General features: G+C 46.9%; 1 protein-coding gene across 1 annotated transcript in view; it reads right to left on the bottom strand.

The window, feature by feature from the left end:
• The window catches only part of LOC119382356 (fat-like cadherin-related tumor suppressor homolog), a 912,235-nt gene that overhangs the window by 514,876 nt on the left and 374,916 nt on the right, over nt 1–22,443 (bottom strand). The window contains 6 exon segments of the mRNA XM_049412132.1: nt 7,033–7,227; nt 7,230–7,637; nt 8,775–8,978; nt 10,796–10,910; nt 15,175–15,307; nt 17,423–17,721. Coding sequence (XP_049268089.1) covers nt 7,033–7,227; nt 7,230–7,637; nt 8,775–8,978; nt 10,796–10,910; nt 15,175–15,307; nt 17,423–17,721 — 1,354 coding nt within the window.

Genomic DNA, 22,443 nt, shown 5'->3' with positions numbered 1-22,443 from the left:
ATATTCCACACTAAATGAGTATTCTTGCAGTGCAAGACTCCATCGCATTGCTCTTCCATTTGTCAACTTTGCCTTGTTTACGAACCCTAACGGTTGATGATCCGTCTGTACCTTGAAATTCTTTCCGAACAAATAGATGTGAAACCTTCTGACAGCCCATACTAACGCCAAGCCATTCTTTTCCACCGTCGAATAATTTCTTTCTGCAGAGTTTAATCCCCTGCTCGCATAAAATACAGGATTTAACCTGCGGTCCTTTTCTTGCAACAGGACTGCTCCCAGCGCTCATTCTGATACATCTGTCTGGAGGACGAAGTCCTGCTAGAGGTTTGGTGCCAATAGGACAGGCGGTTTGGCCATAGTCTCCTTTATTGCATCAAATGCTTTTTCTTCTACTGTTGTCCACTTCACGACATTACTGCTCTCTTCTTCATTAATGCAACTAGAGGGGCTGCTATCTCTGCATATCGGGGTATGAATTCTCTATAAAATCCTGTCAACGCCAAGAATGACTGTACTATTTTTTCTTGATCTTCGGTGTCCTTGCTAATTGAATTTTCTCAAGAATGCCTTCTTTTGTGGCGATGTGGCCCAGGCCCAACTTGTGTCCAAGGAAAGTCACCGCTTGGAACGCAAATTCACACTTGTTTGGCTTAACTGTCAGTCTGGCCTCCTGTGATCTTCAAAAGAGCATTTCCAGTGTTTCCAAAAGCTCCCGCCACGTGTCTGTAGCCACAAGAATATTGTCAATATAATGCTCAACGTTCCTAATACCGTGCAGCGCTCTCCTCATCACTTTTGTGAAAATGGCTGCAGCAGTCTTGAGTCCAAACGGCATATACTTGAATCGGAATAAGTCTTCGTGTGCAGGAAAACGCCGTCTTTTCATTGAATGTTTTCTCCATGGGTATTTGCCAATACCCCTTGGTCAAATCTAGCTTCAAAAGAACTTTTTTCCACCGACATTTGCAAAAAGCACATCCACTCTCGCTATAGGTTCAGAGTCCGCCAGAGGTTCAACCGTCTGAAGTCTACAGAAATTCTGTTGGAACCGTCTGGTTTCTTTACCACCACCAACGGTGCGTTGTAAGGTGATGTCGACCTCTCTATAATCCCTAAGCGGAGCATCTCGTCTACCTCCTTTTCAATAGACTCTTGTACCATCAACGGCAAAGGGTATTGCTTGACGTAAACTGGTGTCGCAGTAGTACAGTCCAGCTTACATTCAATAACATCAGTTCTCCCTGGAAGGTCAGATTTGCCATATTTCTTTAATTTATTTAATGCTTGAAGCTCCGCTGCTTCTTTCATCCCCAGAGATGGATTGGTAACGACCTTCTCCAGCCCCATGCTCTTACTGTAGTTACAAGTTTCCACTTCGATGTCGTCTTTCTCTTCTGCAACTACCATACAGGCCACTTCCAATCCTTTCGGCTGATGTCTCTCCTCATATTTTTTTAACATATTTATGTGGAATACTTTCTTACTGTTGTGTACCAGTAGCTCATAATCTATTTCACTCCTCTTTCACGTTACTATGAATGGACCCTTCCAGTGCATCAGTAATTTGTTGTTATCACTTGGGAGTAGAATCAAAGCTTTATCCCCTGGCATCAGCTTCCGCTCCCTTGTTTTTCAGTCATAATACTTCTTGTATCGCTGTTATGCAGCTCTTAAGACTTTCGTGCGCCACCTTTCACGTTTCTTCTAACCTTTCTCTCAATTCCAGGACATATGTATACGTGGTTTTCATCTCTGCTTCAATTTGCTCATTAGCCCACAATTCTCTCAAAATTGCCAATGGCCCTCTTACTGTTCTACCATATATCATTTCAAATGGTGAAAAACCTAGGCTTGCTTGGGGCACCTCTCAATATGTGAAAGTAATGCAGGTAAATACCGGTCCCAATCCTTAGGTTTCTCTTGACACATCCTTTTTACCATAGTCTTGAGCTTCCCATTAAATCTTTCTACCAATCCATTAGACATAGGATGATATGGTGTAGTGAGCCTATGTTCGATTGACAATAGCCTATTCTACTCATTCATAAGTTCTGAAGTGAAATTCAACCTCCAGTCACTCACCAGTTCTTTGGGCACACCGTACCGAAAAAAACACCTCTAGAAGCGGTTTTGCTACATGTATGGTGTCTATCTTTTTCAATCCGACCGCATCTGGGTATCTAGTTGCCATATCTACTAATGTCAGTGCGTATCGATTGCCCTTACTTGATGCTGGTGAATAGCCACCTTTTGAAAGGGCACCATGGGCATATTCCCTAACGGAGCTCTGCCTACTCTCCTTTTAGTACTGTGCGCTGACACATATCACAGGACTTCCCATACCTTCTGACTGAATCCCAGGCCAAAAGAATTCTTCGGTAACTCTAGTAACTCCCTGATGCCCTGAAAGCTTTGGGTACCAGCAGCTGTGGTACTTCCCTTTCTGAACTAAACTGGCATCTCCTATACAATAGTCCATCGTGTATTTGGAACTCAAGTACATTCCTACTTCGCTGTTTCTTAAATGGCTTTCCCCTACCTTCTGAAAACAGCCCTTCAACGATTCATCCTTTTTCTGCTCTTCTCGGAACTCCATAGGGGTTATAACTATACTCCGCATGGTTGCCACCTTCAAGCTTGTGGCTTCTGCATGCTGCTCTCTTTGCTGCTGCCCTCGTGATTTGGGCTATTGGCGGGCTGCACTTCTCATAAACTTTCGTGGAGTGATCCTTCTTACAACTCTCCTTTGTTCCACTACTCTACCAATGGTTGCATTCTGTGCACCTACCACATCCTTGTTTTCCTCATTCCCGGCACATTATCCAAAATCAGGTCATAGATGGGCTTCCCCAAGCACTTTGCTGTCACCCAACCTGTGTAATATGGACTTGCAACCTTTTATCCGAGCTTCTGGAAGCTTCTCACCGAACTAGGCACCAAAATGACTGCTGCGTACGCTCCTGTTAGATTAGATTCGTCTACTAAGCCCTTTTCACCAAAACAATATCTGTGCCTGTATCTCTTTCACCCTTTGTCCATGCACCTCTCCGTCTACGACTGGTAACCAATCTCCTTGTGAGTAAAAGCTTAATTTCGTTCTTTCCTGACTCTTCTTTCTGCGCCTGTTGCCCTTCTTTCACGCTATCCCTCTGTGAGTCCCATACAAGCTACTTTGCCTGTAGTCCCAACTTCCTTTGTGCTACCGCACTGGGGAGTCCAGTATACAGGCTACTTTGTCTGTAGTCCCTGACCTACACTCATTCGCCCAGTGTCCCCTTCTATTGCACAACTGACACACTACTACTTGTGGATGTGGAACGGACCATCTCCAGCTCGACAATTCATAGCCCGATGCCCAATGCAGTTACACAGGAAACACCTGAGTGGTCACTGTGACGTGTTCGATCTACCCTCCGTCTCACCTCGTTTTGCTTTGTCACCGCCCTCACTTGCCTTCCATAGGTCCGGAGTCCCTGGGCCTCCAATACTGATCGGCATGCTCTGCTACATCATCAAGTGAGGCTACCTTTCGTTCTTTTCAGGAAAACACTTAACTTGTTAGTACAGCAATTCAAGAATTGCTCCACGACCATGCAATCACATACGTCTTCATATGTTTTTTTTTCTACATTCGCCATCACCATCCATCTTTCAAAATAATTTGACAAGCGACACACACTGCTTTGCTGTCTCTGCATTCTCTGGCTTGCACCCACAAAACCGCTCCGGAAGGCCTTCCGCCGTCAACCTAAATCTTTGCAACAGTGTTTCTTGCCTTTATCGTGGTCCATGGAGTCATCGGAGGGCATTCAGCCAAAAACACTTAAGGCTTCTCCTAGCAGACAAAGGGCTCAGTGCTGTTGCCCACTCCCTTCTGTCCCACCCTTGACTCGTGGCAATCCGTTCAAATCTATGTAAATAGGCATCCAAGTCATCATGTCCTTCATCGAATGGAGCCATTAACTTTCTCGGATATATGCGGGTAGTTTTGGGTGACTGCGAGCCAGAGGATGCTGATGTGACACTCTGGTCGTGTTGCGGAACACCATTAAGTTGCGCTAGTCTCAACTTTATTTCGAGAAGCTCTTTTTCACGTTCAAATTCCCTCTCCTTCAGTGCTATTTGCTTATCCTGTTCTCTTTGGGAATTTTCGAAAAACTTCAAGGTCTCCTCCTTAGTCATTCCAAGACCTTTAGCTACCGCCGTCGAGCGCTCCAAATCCATCTCCGCACTCTCCGAGTATCAGTGTCTGGGCAGAAAACGAAATGATCCTGGAATCTTCCAATCCTGGCAGGCTCGCCAATTGTTTTGTCACAGATCTCGGGGGCATGTGCTTTGGAAATAGAATGCGAGGGCGCAGGTAGGCACAGCAAACATGGTTTAATTACAAACAGGAAAACTAGAAGAAAACTCAACACTCAAACACTCAACTAACAGTGGAAAACTTATAAACACACTAAGAAATATACGAAACATAAACTAACTCAGTAAACTAACTCAGTACTTGCAAACATCCGACTAGCACCCTTAACTACAGCCTGTCTGGCCACTTAAGCCTCGCCGTCAAATCGTAGTCTCAAATGGAACACTCTTATTGGTTCCGTCAACCGCTGTAGCCGACGATCCCCTTCAATCGTCGCTCCGACATGTAACGGTCAGCCATGTGACGTAAGCCTTTTCCCGGTAGCCGTCACTGACGTTGGCATTCCGGGGATTGCTGCTGGCCGAAGTTCGAAAGGGGACTGCCACTGGTGCTGCAGCACCTCCGAGGAGCCTCGCCCTGAATGTCGACGAGGTCAACGGGCCACGCCACCGAGTGCCAGCGTCACGGCCTCCGGAATTGAACGCCCGCTGCCTCTCGTCGACAGAACATAGCTGCCAATGCGATCTTCTTCTCCCGTAGCCACGCAAAACACTGCCAGCTCATCAAACTGCTGCCTTCGTTTACGGCTTGTGTGACGCGCATCAAGCCGTGTGCTACCATGCACGTGCTTGTGCCTGTTCCGCGTGCTTCTCTTCCTACATCGTCGCTTTTGTCGTCCATACGACCTCTCTTTACTCATGACACGGGCACCGACTGCCAACAAAGCTTTTATCGTGCGTGCACAAATATACAGCATATGAAAAGGGGAGGGGAGGTGGTTAGAAAGGAAGATGGTTGCAGTTGCACGTGGTACTGATGATAAAAGCAGATGGGTATAGACGGTTAAGATTGCTGTAGCAAGCTGTGTTCCTAGTCAGAAAGGGTGAGTGATGGTGTGCTGACACACACCGAGCCTTTGCACATCATTGTGAAAGTCTAAAAAATTTCTCGAGGGCGATTGTTTTTGTACTTGCGCACTACCTTGTTGTCTTGAAGCAGAGGTGCGCACCTGCATTTCCGATCTGGCCTATGTATGCCCCACCGCCAAGTGGTAGAAATTTCATACACTACTCCCACTTTGCATTCCACTAGGGGCGAAATTTGGTTCGTCCTGCAGGGATTGCGGTCACAGTGGCTCCTGTTCACAAGTTTGCACAAAGACCCTAGTTTTTGGGGGCCGAAAATACGCCCTGCAGCCCTTTTGATTTGGAGGGAGACCGCAAGCACGTATGGGATGACCGCTAGCTTCGACTTGTCGAGTTCGGGCCAAGCCTTTGCCTTGGGCGACTGGAGCTCCTGAAGGAGAACTTCTGCTAACGACAAGAGGTTCCGGAAAACTGCTTGTTCTGAAGCGCACCAGTTGCTTGCGAAAGCTGTGGTTAACTTCATAGTGGCAGGAGCGGGTGAGGGCATTTTTGAGGGCTCCTAGTGCAATGGCTCGCTTGACGATTCTTGAATGGGCCAAGGAAAATGGCAAAAGCTGCTTCTATGAGCGTGGCACGTATGTCCAGCAGGCCAGACCGGACAGCAGCCAGACCGGCGTAGGACAGACCGGACGCTGCCTAAACGATCACTTGCGGGAACATGCGAACAACGTGACGAACAAGCACGACAGTAATCTGGCGATTCAGTGTGCCAAATGCAGGTGCGCACCTCTGCTTCAAGACAACAAGGTAGTGCGCAAGTACAAAGACAATCGCGCTCGAGAAATTTTCGAGACTTTCACGATGATGCGGCAAAGGCTCAGTGTGTGTCAGTGCCTCATCACTCATTCTTTCTGATAAGGAATACAGCTTCCTACAGCAATCTTAACTGTCTACCCATCTGCTTTTATCCTCAGTACCACGAGCAACTGCAACCATCTTCCTTTCTAAACCCCCCCCCCCCTTTCATAAGCTATATAGCTGTGAAGACACAATAAAAGCTTTGTTGGCAGTCAGCGCCCATCCTAGTGTGATGTTTCCCTGTCCATGCTTAAATTAGCTCATGGCGAGCGCACCAGGTGATGATGGCGATGATGCTCATCTGGGCGTGCCATGTCCCAGTGCTTCCAACACCGCTACATCTGCTAGGTATAGTAAAATTTACCATGTAACATATTTTACCACTTATAACTTGCACCCCTACTGCTATTCAAACCTCGATACCATTCAAAATTGCTTACACTTGACTTTGAACCTAAAAGTGACATTTGCACATGCCTAGTTACAATTTTTCAAAATATTGTGCTAGTTAGTTGGGTCATAACAAAAAAGTTTCTTTTTCTGTATAATATGGGATACATACTATTTGAACTATTCGATTTGCAATTATTCGACCAAATTGCCATTCACACTGAATTTGCTTTGAACCTAATAATATTTACTATTCGCCCATCCCTAGATTTTGCCATTCCAGCAACAGACATACGACGGAGCTCTTGTCAATGATCACTAGGCCATGGCGCACCTCAGCTTCGTAGGCAATCTTGGTGTGCTCTTTTTCTGTTTTGTTCACAAGGAAGCAACAGCTGCAAAGTGGGTCAGTGCATAATCCCTTTGTGTACGAAACAAGGTGATGCAAAGCAGATTCTTGGAACGGTGAAAATGTTGGAGCTCATATTGAATGCAACTATTTGCACACAAATACTGATTTGCACCAAGAAATGGGCTGCAAGCAAGGCTCACCTGTTGATTGGTTGATGGCAAAGAGCTGTGCCTCATTGCCAGTAACCATAGCATAGGACAACTGGTCTGAGACATCAGGATCCATGGCGAGCAGCCTTGCGATGAATTGACCCTTATGAGACCGCTGGTCCACGACCGCAGTGTAGGCCGGCTGTGCAAAGGCAGGTGGGTTGTCATTCATGTCGATCACAGTGACCAAATGCGGGCCGTGCTACTCAGTGGTGCAGGGTGGCCCGAGTCCGATGCCACCACCTGCAGCCGATGCACTGGCTGTGCCTCTCGATCCAGGGGCGCACGCAGTCGCAGCACACCTGGTGCCTCCAGGAGGAAGGTGTCGTAGTCTGTCGCCAGCCTGAGCTCCAGCTGGGGCCCATCCCGGTCACTGGCACGCACCTCCAGAAGAGGACTGGCCACGGGGGTGGCCTCAGACACACTCACATTGTACCAGCTCTGCTCAAACAGTGGCGCACAGTCATTGACGTCTTGCACGTTTATGGTGACGGGCACCTCAGAGTGGGCACCGCTCACGGAGTCAGTGGCCCTCACCTGCAGCTCATGTCGTGGCTGACTCTCGTAATCCAGCAGCTCCACGAGGGACAGCACACCTGAGCCATTCCATTACGAGTGTCCATGAGTCAAAAATAAAATGAAAATCATCATCACATTGCAACTCCACGTGGAGGTCTCATTCACAAGCGTGACGACACCAGTCAGCTACTTTAGCTTCTACAAAGCGGTCTTGCACAACATGGTGGTGGTGAACCTGCGAATGGCAGCATGGCGCACTTGTACTGCTCTCCATCCGCACAGTTTTAAGTCATACGTGCAGCCGAGTTGCAGATGACTGATAAAGCTATCAGCGATAAGTCATAATGGCACGTTCATTGCCGGCCGCCACCTTGCCTTCACTCTTTTCTGGTGCTTCTGCGTGAAGGCATTGGCGCAATCGTGCGGAAGTCGTAAAGATCGATTGACCAGTCTCTGCCGTTACCAAAAAGACGGAAGACTTTTTGCGGGACATTGTGGCGTCGACAAGTTTATGCGACGAAAATTTATTGTGTCATCGCTTCTTGCATTTATGGCTTCTCACGTTCCAAGGCCTTGTTTGGTTTATCGTAGGTGGTCGTAGTTGCAGGGACCAGCATCGGAAAAGGTTGCCGTGCCAAAACTGACCACAAGGCTTCGTGCTGCCTCTATTTCTTTTCTTTTCCTCACTGCCATTCAGCCACTGAAAGAACGCCTGCAAAGTGAGCTTCCAATATCTGCGTTGCGAGTAAACTGGAGCGAGGCACACACGAGCGCGCGCCTTTCTCATGCTTTAGAAGGCCTTTTATAACTTTCTATTTCACTTAGTATGCGCCATATTTTCACCACGACCATGTCTAAAGTGCTCATTGTATAAGTAGGAGGCTTAGAAAAATGTTCACTATATGCGGGTGCAGTTTCAATGGGTAGCATAGGAAAATTGTAAGTGCACTGAAATGTGACCATTATAACCAATAGATCGTTATATCTGGGTTTGTAATAGGTGGGTTCGACATATTTCAGTGAATCTGTTGTATATTTGCAGTTGTGACTCTCACTTAATTAGGATATCTTTCATAATCTAACAGCCTCAATACTAACACTGCTGGCTACAGATGCATTAGTGTATGCAAGTAATTACTTATGCAGTGTGTTTTGAAGGTTGTTCAGCCGGGGCAGCCTTGGTCTGCAGGTCATAAGCACGTAAGCAGACTTGCCTGTGGCACGATCAATGGCGAAGTGGTCACTGGCCAAAGTGAAGACAAGCGGATGGGCCCCTTTGGCTTCCACTGTCAGCAGTGCTGTTCCAGGCGTCATGTTTTCAGCCACAAAAGCAGTGTAGAAATGCTGGCCAAAGCTGGGCATGGCTTTATCAGTCACCTTGACTGCCACACCAGCGTGGCTTTCCAAAGGAGGGTTCCCTGCAATAGGGTAGCAGCCAAATGATCACAGCTATCAACAGGAGCCATATTCTGAGACTTTAGGTGACACCTCGTGTGAAGTATAGTTTGACATGAAAATTGCTAGAGCTAACGTTTGACAAGCAGACTTGTTTTCTTCAATACTGCAACTTCAAGTTGCAACCTTGAAGGAGACCACTTTTTGAAACTCCAGCGACATCCTGTGTCTCTCTCCAAGCTTCCACCTTCTCCTGCCATAGTCTGGCATGTTCAACAATTGAATCAACTACTCACCCCTGATGTCATCTTCAGCTGGCCGTGGGTGATTTAGAATGTCTTAAAACACAAGAGTGAGCACAGAGACTAGACTTGGCTCTGGCTACTTGAAATAAAAGTGCTGAAAGTTCTTCCAACATTTCTTGTGTAAATGTTTAAAGCTGACTAACACTCCCAGATTTAAATGCACAGACATACCTAACAAAGTGTACGGGAGGACGAACGCAGCCGTAGCTCAATTGGTAAAGCATCGGACTCATTATTCGAAAGTTACAGATTAGGTCCCTGCAAGTTGTCTTTGTCCACTTTACCTTCCTTCACATTTATACCATACTCACTAGAAATGACGTCCCCTATACTTTCCTTGGGTTGATTGTCTAACAAAAAGAAATGAGCCTCCTTCTTTCGTTCAAGGGACTCGTTGAGGCAGACTCGAAGCCTTCATGTAGTATGCGAGGGATTATTGGTCAGTTGCCAGCTCATAAAGAGATCATGTGGTACGTGACGCCAGCAGGCAAAAAAAGTGTTCCACATTCGCTGTCGTCGCTACAAGCGGCGCTGGCTGACACTTCCAGGTTTTAAATGCACGAATATACTCGATAAAGTGTACGGGAGGACGACCGCCACCATCGCTCAATTGGCAGAGCATCGGACGCGTTATGCAAAGGTTACGAGTTCGGTCCCTGCCGAGAGCAAGTTGTCTTTTTGTCCACTTCACCTTCTTCATATTTATACCATAATCACTAGAAATGACGTCCCCTATACCTTCCTTGACTTGACTGTCTGCTAGTTCTCATTAAAGCACCACATAATTTTTAAATATTTCCTGCTTGTTTGAAATGTATTTATATTGAGAGTTGAAAACGGCACACTCAGGGTACAGCCGTGGTGTGCGGCCACAGCAACATCATCTCAGCATCTCAACATCTTGCCAATGCATGTTAGATGACATGAACAGCGCACGGTTCATGCTGTTGGCACATTCACATCAAAGAAAACATGCGCTTGCAATACAACGATCACTGAAAACACAGCAGTCACACTGTGCCCATCTACAATACTAGGAGCTACTATCCATATAACTGAAATTCTAGACTTTACCACCAACCAACAATGAAAAAGTGTGTTAAAATCCACACATCAAGAGCACTGTAGAGCACCGTAACGCCCATCTACAATACTTGAAGCTATTGGGCGCGTTAAGTTAAGGAGCGCGCTTGTAAACTTAACGGTTAAAAAGTGACTTCCGGTGCGTGATTATGGAGTGCGCTCTACGCGCTTCAACCGTGAGATGGTACACGAGAGCATGCATGAGAGCTTGCGCCTGCTACGGCTTCCAGAAAAATGACGTGCTTCCGACTCTCTCCTGCATTCTCCTTCCCCCCTCGTTCCTACCGCGGAAGCAACGGAGAGGTTCTTCGCAGTATGTTCCACGTGGGTTTCCTTTGCGCATGCGTGGCCGTCGCCTAGCAACGGAGACACGCACCTTGCGAGTGCGGCCGAGCACAGGCATATTTCTGGCGTGTGGTAGTGCGGTAGTACGGTCCCTAGAATATACTGACCGTAGGGGTAGTGCCGCTTGGCCACTGTGACTACGCTCAACACTTGTTGAGAGCAGATTCCGTGCCAGTTTTCCTGCGGCGCGAGGCACTGTGGAGACTGCAGTGGCGACAGCACCTGAAGAAGATGTATTAAGGAGGCACCTGCGGGATTTGTCAGTAGCGACTGACATTTGCGTGCGGTAGATGTTGCCGTATTTACGACGTTACCGTACGGAGTGCAAAGATGTCCCAATGAAATGGTCTGTACTGAAGTACAAAAAATCTCAGGGTCCCTTACGCATTTGCCTGAGACGACTGGAAGGTGAAAGCCATCAAGACGATGTTCTAGATGAATTACCAACCCGTTCAAATGCTCACGTTAATAGGCCTAGTTGCTGCATACCTTGGCAGGTAAGAACGTCAGCACAAACGAGGACGAATTACAAAGAAATGAGACGAGCCCTGGCGCAGTGCGCGTGTTCCGTCCTGGTTAGCGCTGAAGTTTTCACCTTCAAAATGCACTGAAGTAACATTTGTATCGGATGGAGTGAAGTAGCACAAGCACAGACCCTTAAAATTTTCATGAAGTAAGGTGCATGGGTCGCGGGCGTCTGTGGTGCCTGCCTGCAGCGCATATAATCGTCCATTGTAGCAGCTGCACGCCCAATACTTCTTTCAAATGTGCCCACGTGGGAGCCTTCGTCTCTTTTTCCTATTCTTCTAAGCTTGATTTCGGCTGTTGTAGAGCGACATTTTAGTTGGGTCCTCATAGCCGTCGGCGTGCGGCGTCTGCTAGCGCCCGCTGCACATATTTTCCAAGGCCAGGTGTTTGCGTGAGGCGGGTGCCAGCACGCGCTGCCCATGGTTGCCAGGCGTGGCCACGCATGTGCAAAGGAGACCCATGTGGAATGTACTGCAAAGAACCTATTCCGGAAGCAACATAACATTCGCCATGTAACGCTTTCATGCCCCCGAAGGCAGTCGGCGGAAATCGCCGTTAAGGTAAGCTCTGAAGGCGTCATACACGAGCGCATTCGAGCATGTTCCTTTTGAGTTCAAGCGAGCTTTACCGCCAACCAACAATGACAAAGTGTGGGCATCCACACTTCAAGAGCACTGTAGGGCCCATCTAAAATACTAGGAGCTACTGTCTATATTGTTACGGGGAGGATTTATTCAGTTATACTGATCGAGTTAATGCTGCACGGAGCGGACAGGATTTTAAGCCAACAGAGCAGCTCCAGACTCCAACCCACAACAACAACGTTGTCGTCTTCCTCCATTAGGTGTCATTTCAGCACCCATACCTGAGTCATCTTTCCGAACCTGTAACAATATCAGCGAAATGCTAGACTTTGCCACCAACCAACAATGAAAAAGTGTATTCAATCCACACGTCAAGGGCACTGTAGAGCCCATCAACAATACTAGGAGCTACTGTCTATATCACTGAAATGCTAGACATTACCACCAACCAAAAATAAAAGTGTGTAAGTCCACCAGTGTTGCGGAGTTGCCACTCCGGAATTGGAATGACTCCGGAATCATTCCACATTTTCACGACCCTGGAACGGAATGGGGACAACACTTGGAGGAATGGTATGGGAATGGAATTAAGTGTCTTTTGCATGGAATAGAATGGGAATGGAATTACGTCTTTTTCAGAAAATAGAGCACGTTTTCGTCTACACGCTGTTTTTTAAACTTCAAACATTGTCAGAGGCTCAAATTTAACAATAAAGCAGTATTTTTAAAATGGCTTAGCTGATTACAAGCACGGTACATTTATAAGCAATGCACCTACTACAATTCTGTCCTTATACAGACTGTGTTCTTCGCGTAACCGCGGCTCTATGCCGTTGGTATCCGTCGAGCGGAACTACGGCGGTGGCATACCCCCCCCTTACGCCTTGTGATATTTTTTTTCCCTTAGCGGCGTTGCAGTTCGTAATGCATCCATTTTGTTCATTTACGCCTGGTCGCCTGCTAAAAGAGTGAGCTTCTAGCTGTACTTCGTATAGCATTTCAATTTATTGCCATCGGTCATTGCTTCGACCTTTCGGTGAAAGTGACTTTTATCATTGTCTTACTCACTGACGTTTCCGAATAAGGGAAAGACGTTCCACATATGTAACATAATACATTTCACTCACATCGCAAATATTTGTGAGACATCTCCCAAAACCAAGTTGAGTGTAGAGGTATGTGCCATGTCCCTGGAAGTATTTTCAACTCTGTGTTTAATTACTTGGGCGCAGTTCTTAATGCATCTGATGACATCAGCGTTATGGGGCGTTCATTCTTAACTTGATAAAACTGGTGCCTTTCCTACGTTAAGGAATTACAGGAATGGAATTTAACTGCCCGGCCACTCCCCAGAGTGGGAATGGGCTAAGTTTTTCATTCTGAGAAATTGAAAGGAATGGAATGGCAAGTTCTAATTCCCCGGAATGGAATTGGAATGGAATGGAGGCGCCCATTCCGCAACACTGAAATCCACACGTCAGGAGCACTGTAGAGCCCACCTACACTACTAGGAGTTACTGTCTATACACTGATATGCTAGACTCTACCAACAACCAACAATGAAAAAGTGTGTCCAATCCACACGTCAAGAGCACTATAGGGCACCGTAACACCGGAAGTTGCTGGAAATACTAGACGGTGCAATCAATTTTCCGGTTTCGCTCACTAGCCAATCAGCATACATCAAAGGCGACAATTTGGCAGTATCTCAAAAGGTGATCATCTCAGAATGCGGCCCCAGTGCACAGTGAGCACAAACTATTAAATTTGCTAAAGAGGCCCTGCAACACCTTTCAGAGTACTCACCTTACATTGGGTTCTCACAAATATCCTGTAGTAAATCCTTAAATATAAACACAGCCACAATAGTTATCACAGCACTTTCTCTTTCCTTTCACCCCTTGAGAAGATACATGCATAGGGGGAATGCCAAGACCCAAACCCAAAAGTTACATCATTATGTCGGCAACGCCGCATTCACGGTACATTGTATGGGTTTGGTGTTTTGTGCGTGTTTGTTGTCTGTGTGTTGTATTGGCATTATGTATTTGATTATTTGGCCTGTTACTAGTTATTCTTTATTTAAGCTGGCGAGCTCACCATTGTAAAAGCAGTTAATTAACATACACGTGTTTGTTGCTCGACGGCGTGACTGTGTCTTGTGTTGCGAGAGCTTTTTCAATACCCCACAACATAAAGAAAGAAAAGGAGTGGGTACTTTAGGCAACATCTGATGTGGTATTGCATTTGTTTCATTCTGGGTGGCATCGGCACACGCCAGGAGATACAAACTTGTACTTGGTGGTTAGTGCTTACTACCGTTTAGTGCACAGTTATACTGCGCTCCCGGCAACTACGTATTAAAAGGTTTCACTGAATTCAAATGAGTAGATTGGGAAGAAATGGGAATAAAGATTAAGAGAGAAGCAAAAATGGAAACAAATTACAAGAAATGACCCAAGACCTCAGGGAAAGTGTTGATATATATGCAGAAGATAACAGCCTGTTAAATAAACAAGCGTTTACAGTCGGCAACCAGCCCTCAGCGTCTGTGCAAAAGTACTTACATAAAGGTAGATCGTTAAAGACTCGTGAAAAGGAAATTCAATTCACCAAAGGATGGGCTTGAGCACATACGGCATGCATTTCCAAATCATGAACTGACAACTTACCTCTGTCCTCAAGAAAAAATGCACAACCACTGCATTTCGCCACAACTAATATACACAGCGAAAACTCGGAAGAGAACAGTCAACCTTCACTCTTTCTGTGTTGTACCCATAGAACATCGATAACCCGCTATCAATGGTTTGAATTGCTCCTTTCAAGATATTCCATGCCATTCATGGACACACTGCACCATCTGCCGTGAAGAAGAACTGTAGCTTTTTTCTTCATATAGTTTGTTTTTTCCTGCATGACCTTGATTTTTGAACACGATCTGAAGTTGCACGATCATCAAAGTGAAAAGCAAAAATGGCCGCCACTGAATGCAACGAGCGCGCACTTCGAAAGATTGCAGATGTCGGCATTCCGGCGTGTCTGTGGCTGATTTTATCAATTTAACGAGTGGCAGCAAGTCTAAGGATGCTGTAGAATATATGGCAAACAGGAAAACCGACACGGACTTTGGAACTCAAACAGACGTTTATTAGCGCCCGCACGAGCCCAGAACGTAAAGATGGCTCCTTCATTCCTGGTAGTACAAGCGCACGCTCTGCTGGCCCGAAGCAGGCTGAACGCGGGAAATTCAACACATTCCCAACTGCGCAATGGTGTCGCGTCTGGACGGTCAGGCGCTTTCGGTGTTGTATTCTACAAAAGGCCTCCGTACACGTTGATGCATCCGATTCCACGATGCAGCCTTGAGGCACCTTCGTCAGCGTTTCAATCTCATCCTTCAGTTGCCGAAGATTCTCTCGCCACTTGGCGTGGACACTGAGGTCTCCCTTTTCAGTCAGCTCGCAGATGTAGGCGATCAGGTCAACAGACCGCTTGGAGCACGTGCTGCTTTGATTGTTTCAGTAGCAGACTTCTCTTGCAAAAATGGTCCAGCAATGTCCTCCCACTTGGGTTTTCTGTCCTGTGAACGCTGTTTTGTAGCCCTTGTCATTGATGCCCATATTATTTTCTGAGTATGCATCATCTTGGTTGAGCAGTGAAGGGCATTCTCGAATCCGCTGGGTGGCAGAGCGGTCTTGCACTCGCAACCGATCGTGTGTTCCTGCTGCCTGGAACAACCTCTGCAGAAGGCAGTCCAGGCTATCCACCTGCGCATTTCTTCCTATCGACTCCTTGTGCAGACAATCCACGGTATGTCCTTGCTGCCTCTTTCTTTTCTCCAATTCGTCTGCTGTTGATGGGCAACCAACTGCTGATTCTTGAGCAGCTTTGAGCAAGTCTGTCGTAGAACCTCCTCTGACGCAAGCAGCCGTTTTTGCACCTTGTCCAACTTCTGAGTCAGCTTCTTCAGTTTGAACTCGTACTAATTTCCTAATTCTGCTGTGCAGGTTTCCTCATGGCTTCCTTTATTGTATTCGAAGTTCTCGCGATGAGTTCGTTCATCAATAAGCAGGCGTTGAAGTTCCTTCAGCTTGTTTTTATGGGCTCTGTGCTCCGCTCACGAGCAGTCTGTTCCTCGCACAACCTTCAATCGCATCTCGGCCATCTTAGTTTCCATTGAAGTGGACTGCCCGTCATGTTTCTTAGAGCTTGAGCTTCACGCAGTGCGTCATCCTTCGCCTGGATGACTCGCTTTTGGTTCGCATGAAAGGCCGGCTCCAGGCTCTGACATTTGCTGGTTCAAACATGGCCTACGAGTCGGGTCTCGTAGCGCTGGAGTGTTTCTTTTTCCTTTAAAGTGATCTTGTCCAATCCTGTGCGTTTTGCCTTGTCTGGTCAGTGGTCATGTTCACGAATCGGGAGTCAACTGTCTTTGACGATGAGGGTTCGGTGCTCCCTTGAAACATCCACTTGAACTTTTCCATGGTAGTCACTTTCTTGTTTCCAGATCTCGAGAGTTCACCAATCACTTGACGTCTTCATGCGGCTTTTGCCTTAGCTTGTCTGGGTTGCACATACTGGACGCATGGCGACCGTTGCAGCTGAAGCACGCAATTCGACACCTGCAATCCCTTGCGCGGTGACGTTTACTGGTGCATCGAAAGCACCGCATGTCGGCAGAAAGAAGTTTCTTCTCTGGCAACGGTAAGTAAGTCCATGCTATATGACTCCATCAAATGCTGTGTCGATTTGCAGAAATTGCAGCGCGAATCCGTAGGAATAATAGAAATTTGGCAATGAAGCACTGATGACGTTGGGATCGCGCTGTGACAGTGAGGACTCTCGTTGTCTTTAGGATGAGCTGCCTCATCAAATCCTTTCTGTTCTCCAAAGTCACTCCTTTCGAGGCTCTCCACTTCAATACAGACGAATTGAAGAAGGCGATCAAGTTCCGTGATGTGCTGAACGTTTCCGTTGGTGGAAGTTGCCGGATGTGTTGCACAAGATCTGTGGTAGGCTATTCGTATCACGATGTCATGTGCCAATGCCCTCAGCAGAACGTCGCATAGCATCGATGAGAAGGACGACTTGCTGATATCAAGCGCCTCCAGACTCCGCGTGTTATTCGCACATGGTCATACAACTTGCGGAGTTTGGCCACCTCGTTAGAAGAACGCACAGGAGTAAGCCTTCGAAGCCTTGAGAAATACTCCGGCTCCAAGTGTTTTTGTCGCCGAAACGTCTTTTCAGAATGTCTAATGCGTCTTCGTAACATGTTTCGGTGGTAGGAAGCCCCGCTATAGCTGCCGCTGCGTCTCCTTTCAAGAATAGCCTCAGATACTTGAATTTCTCAGTCGACGTAAGATATCCGTTCAAGTTGATGATGTGATCGAACTGCTCGAGGACTCGTTCCACTTGCACAAGTCACCAGCGAAATAATTTATCGTCAGGTTCGGTAACTTGGCTCCTAGCCTATCAGCAGGTCTAATAGCCGCCGGCACGCCGCGAACTTCGGTGGGCGGTGACACTGCAGATGTTTCGCTATGCTGGCGGCGTTTGCTCTGGAGCTTGGCTAAGATGTGGGTCACATTTTCCTCATATTCAATTACGGTAGCATACACCGCCTCGAATGCCTCGTCACTTATGTGGCTCTCCATCTCATCATTAATCTTCTTGAGCTCCTCGTTATTGCTCTTGAGCCTCTCATAAATCGAGTCGATCTGCCGCACTGTCGCATTATCATTCTCAAGTAGCGCACTTGCCTCATGTATTAGCTTCGTGTTCTGAGCCCTTCGTGTGGTCCTCTTCAACTTCAGCTTGTCCATGATGGTCAGCTGATCTGTTGGCCTCCATAGTTCGTGGCTGTTCCAGTCGGTAGCCACCAGCGATGTCCCTTGACGGTAGCTCCCAGCTGTCACCTCCCGAGATTAACGGCACCAAATGTAGAATATATGGCAAACAGGAAAGCCAACACGGACTTTGGAACTCAAACAGACGTTTATTAGCGCCCAAGACGACCAAGAGAAAGCAAAAAAAGAAAAGCACTCCTAAGGTGCTATCCCATCCGCGGTGTACAGAGGGGCAAACGCGTGGGGAGTGGGAAAAAGAAAGAAGGCCAAATAAAGTGACAATGAGAACAAAAATTGCCTGTGCATTAGAATCGAGTAAGAAACCGAAACCACGTTTGCGGCGGTAGCACTCCCGTCAGAGGGGTCCGATGCATTGTCATCCGCCGTCACACAATGGTGGCCGAGATCATGTGGTCAGTTCGCGTTGGCTCGCGTAGGGCCTGTGTGCGTCATATCTCTTCCCAGTGAAGTGCAAAACTGAGATGCACCATTTTGATTATGTAAGCGCACGACAAAAGAAAGTTGTTTTGCACACAGAATATAGATGCATCGCATCTTTTTCATGTGCCCAACACTTGTGATTCGCGAGTTTCGCAAATGGATATGTTCAGCTATACTTTGATCAGGAAAAGCTGTGACTGGCCGAAAAAGGGAAGATATCTGGACCTTGAAGAAAAGCTTGCAGACTTTCTTAAGCAACTCGGCGTATATTGGCTTTGTCAAGGTAAAAGCACGCAGATCGAGGCGTATCCATAAGCAGGGTGCAACAGCCGAAATAGGATTTGGAAGCAATTTTTGGAGCAGCAAAATGTTGCTTTTGGAGCACAAAAATCCAAATTTGGAGCAGGTTACGAAAAAAAAACCTGAATTTCTTAGCCCGAAATCCCATATTGGAGCTGTATAACAAAGAAGGCTTACATTTAGAAAAGAAAACAAAAATATGTAAAAACCACCCACATCAGCTAATTCGTGCACAGTGCACATGAACACTGCTATTTCAATAAAAGTAGTGTGTTGAGCCACCCCACAGTGCGAACAATGACTAAGTCCACATTAGCATTTGCAGGACCGGTCAAATAATTCGACAGGCATTGGAAATGCTATAGTGGACCTGCGAACCTGGCAACCTGGAAATTTGGGAGATTCGTAAAGCAGGAGCAAGTGGGGGTAGCAAAGAAAGAAACTGGCATACGCTTTTGTCTATTGTTTCCTCAAGGCCGCAGAAACACTATACACAACAGCTCCAATGATTGCCAATAATTTTTAGGACGTCAGCGATCATGCTAGTACTTGTAATTACACGGCGCATACACGAATGAGTAATTAAGGAACAAAATGTGCTGTGTCCCTGACAGCTAGCACACCCCCCCTAATAGCCCCTTCTAAATCTCAGTATGCTGTTTCCGTAGGACACCGTTGTACTGCGGCAAAAGTGGATTAAAAAGCGTTCTGCACGCAATAACAAGCATCGGGGAAATTTGAGAACTACTGTCCTTTTCTATTGCATAGCAACTATATGGACACTCTCGCCAAGTTTTTGCTGTCATCTCCCGTATAAAGTCCAAATTGATAACATACCCCCTGGCATAGTATGTTCTACCGGGGCGGGTAAAAGCGCGCGAGTGCAGCGCGAACGCGGGTGAAGCAGATATCAAACGGAGCCAGTCCATCTCCGTCGCTCGGAGGGCGCATGCGGTCACACCACTCCGCTCAGGAAGCTTGCTAACCAAAGCATAGAGGAAACTCCCCGCTCGTCTTGAACGCGAGCATGAAAAGACTAAGAGGGGGCAGGGGGGGGGCTGTCGCTCGAGCACCAACTTTGAACTTTGATTCTAAGGGCGCGGTTGCGATCGCTGGCGCGCGCGCTATCTCGGCAGCCATCGCGGGCGGCTCGTATTTCTGCTACGTACTGCGCTCTCAATGCGAAGACACTGTGCAGCAAAAGCATCTTTCCCTGGAGCAGCCATATTATCTTACCAAACTGTTTGTAGAGTTACGCGAGATCGGATACAAAACAGTTGCTGCCAGCCTCACTTCGTATGCCATTACAATTTGTTGCTATCGCATTCATTGCTTCGTCCTTGCGGAGTTTTTTTTTTTTTTCCCCGAAGGTGTTAGGGTTAGGGTCTGTGCGTCTGTATTGGATGCCGATGCCCACACTGTAGATGAACCAACGCCGCCTCCATTTCTCGCTCAAATTTGCGCACTGAGAAAATTTTAAGCTGGTCGGGCATTTTGGCGCAGCGTGGCGCAATTTTACAAATTTTCACGGGTTTTGGCGCAGCTTGGCGCAAAAAATAAGGAATTGTATCAAATTGGCGCAATTGGCGCAGCTGTTGACATACCCTGCAGTAAGTGATATTAAAGCTAGGAAACAGGCTCACAGGAGAAAATGAACTGCCAGGACAATAAACTTTCCATTCTTTGAAGGAAAACTGTGCTTGCCTCTCCCTTGTTTCTTTCCTTCTTTTTTTTTTTCAAGATCGTCAAACATAGGGGCGTGCTGCGTTTTGTTAAAATGGGGTAGCACTATGTTCATGAGCACACATTGAAATCCTGCTACACAAAATTGACGGACGCACGAAAAAGTTCCTTGTAGAATTTTGTTGTAGCGAAACTTCATATATATTACCACAAAGTTTAGGAAGTTCTGATGATTATGACTCGACTTTTGGTTCCAGCAAGTGCAGCATATCTTTTGCATTGAACTATCACTAACCAGACGTAACCCGGCTGCACACCGAATTAATGTAATTTCTCATGTATAACGCGAACAAAATATACCGAAAATTTGGAGCTAAACTCGAGGGCCGGCTACACGTGAATTTCAGTGTGCAAGTTGCCTTGACGGCACGCCTTCACGGTAATGCAAGAAAGGCGGCCTCACATCTATACGTGGGCAATTTCTTTTATTTCTCCTGCAGTTTGTAGTGGGGGGTGCCGGTTACATGCAGGGGCGGGTTATACACGAGAAAATAACATATTCAGATTACCTCGGAGCGTGCGAAAGCTTCGCTAGAGGCCAACTGAAATGCCGAAGCTCCGCACAGCAATAAAACAAATGACAGGAAAGTCATAACGCTTCGTGACGACTTTATTGCTTTTAATCTGCCCCTGCGCACCTTCAGAGCTTATTTGCTATCGATGACCGCGACGATAACAACCGCAGTTTCCTGCGCAGCGGTTGCGGCAAACGGTAGTTCTGTTTTCCATCTGTGAGCGCTGGTCGTGTGCATGCCTTCAGAACTGCGTCGTTGCTATCTGTGATCGCGTCTACCGCGGTTTTGTCCGCAGCGTTGCAGCAAGCAGCAATGCTTTGAGTCGGTGCACATTGGATGCGCGTGTACTTTTGTGGTCGCCCACGATCGCGTCAACACAACCGCATTTGTGTTCACAGCGGTTGGAATAGGTGCACACTGGCTGCGCGTGTGCCTTCATGATGCCATGGTTGTCATTCACGATCCCAGTGCTAGTCAAAACATGGCGGGTGTTCTTGGAAAATGATTCTACCACGGCCCGCACGCGCATCAAACCCGCCCGCAGCATCATGGCGGATGGACGATCCGTCACCGAGCATCTCAATAGCGAAAAATTTAGCGGGATGTACATATGGTGGTAGAAAGCGTGTCTCCGATGAAGACATGGGTCTTGTGATGCGGCAGCACGACTCTGGAAGTCACGAGCCAACGAGAAATTGTCGAGTTGCTAGCGGAATTTCGCGGCAATCCTAGACAAGCTCCCTTTCCTTACGTGGTAGCACTCGCGAAAACTTTGTTGAAGCGGAAGCACCCAGGGAAAGTATTCGTTCTGACGAGACCTTTTTCAAGTTTTCTTCTATGGGCGGCCGACAGGGAATCGAAATGCTTTTTCTTGTCATTTCCTCCCATTGAAAGTCTACTCAATTCAGTGTTTTCATGTAACATATTTGGATGCACTTGGCATGTCTCTTTTTGGGGGCACTTCTGATAAGTCGAGCTCCTGATAAGACGAATAAATGACCGTGGTCCCTTCCAGTTCATCTTAACGGGAGTCGACTGTACTGCTAGAATGGAGAGGGATCATGCTCACTCAAGCAGCGCAGTAAACAAAATGAAGAAAAGTCAGGAGGTAATTAATTATCGATATTGATGGAAAGTGGTCGATGCCCTTACCGCCTCCAGTGAGGTGCTTCAGCAGGAGCAACTTGGTTGACAGTCTAGCTTGTATGATTATGGGTAGGATTGAAAACAAGCAATATTGTGACAATCTTTTTTTGTGTTTTTCAGTTTACCTGACCCCAGCTCTGATTCATGGTTTGATACTTGAAGGGACCCTGAAACGGTTTCGACGATTCTGTATAAACTTGCTCTTAGGCCTTGCTTTACCAGCCCAATGCTGGTAAAGTAAGGCCTAAGAGTTATTTGTGAACCAATTTAGCTCTCTGTGTCAATTGTGCAATTTATTACAAGACTTGTAAACTCCTGCAGATTGCAGCAGCATCAGACAAATGAATTCTAAACTTCTCACGCCCTTTCTACATAGCATTGTTCTACGTTACCTATAGCACCGGCGACCGATCTGAGTGTCCAGTCTACTCCGGTGGACATTCGTCTGCCTGTGTTCAATAACTGTCAACTATCTTGCGTGCCTCTCCTGCCACGCGCCCGGCACTTCATGAACAGCATGCGCTCTATAAGTGTGACATAGCCTTCTTGATAAGAAGGCACCGAGCTTTCAAGAAAAGAAGCCCAAGCAAGCCAGATGACGATTATTCTTGTGGGACAAAAAGACGCCCTTTTTACTCAATCTCCT

The sequence above is a fragment of the Rhipicephalus sanguineus genome, chromosome 2 (genome assembly GCF_013339695.2).
Source record: "Rhipicephalus sanguineus isolate Rsan-2018 chromosome 2, BIME_Rsan_1.4, whole genome shotgun sequence".
In the NCBI taxonomy this organism is placed as follows: domain Eukaryota; kingdom Metazoa; phylum Arthropoda; class Arachnida; order Ixodida; family Ixodidae; genus Rhipicephalus; species Rhipicephalus sanguineus.
Note: the sequence above shows the minus strand (reverse complement) of the source record. Positions and strands in the feature narration are given on the sequence as shown.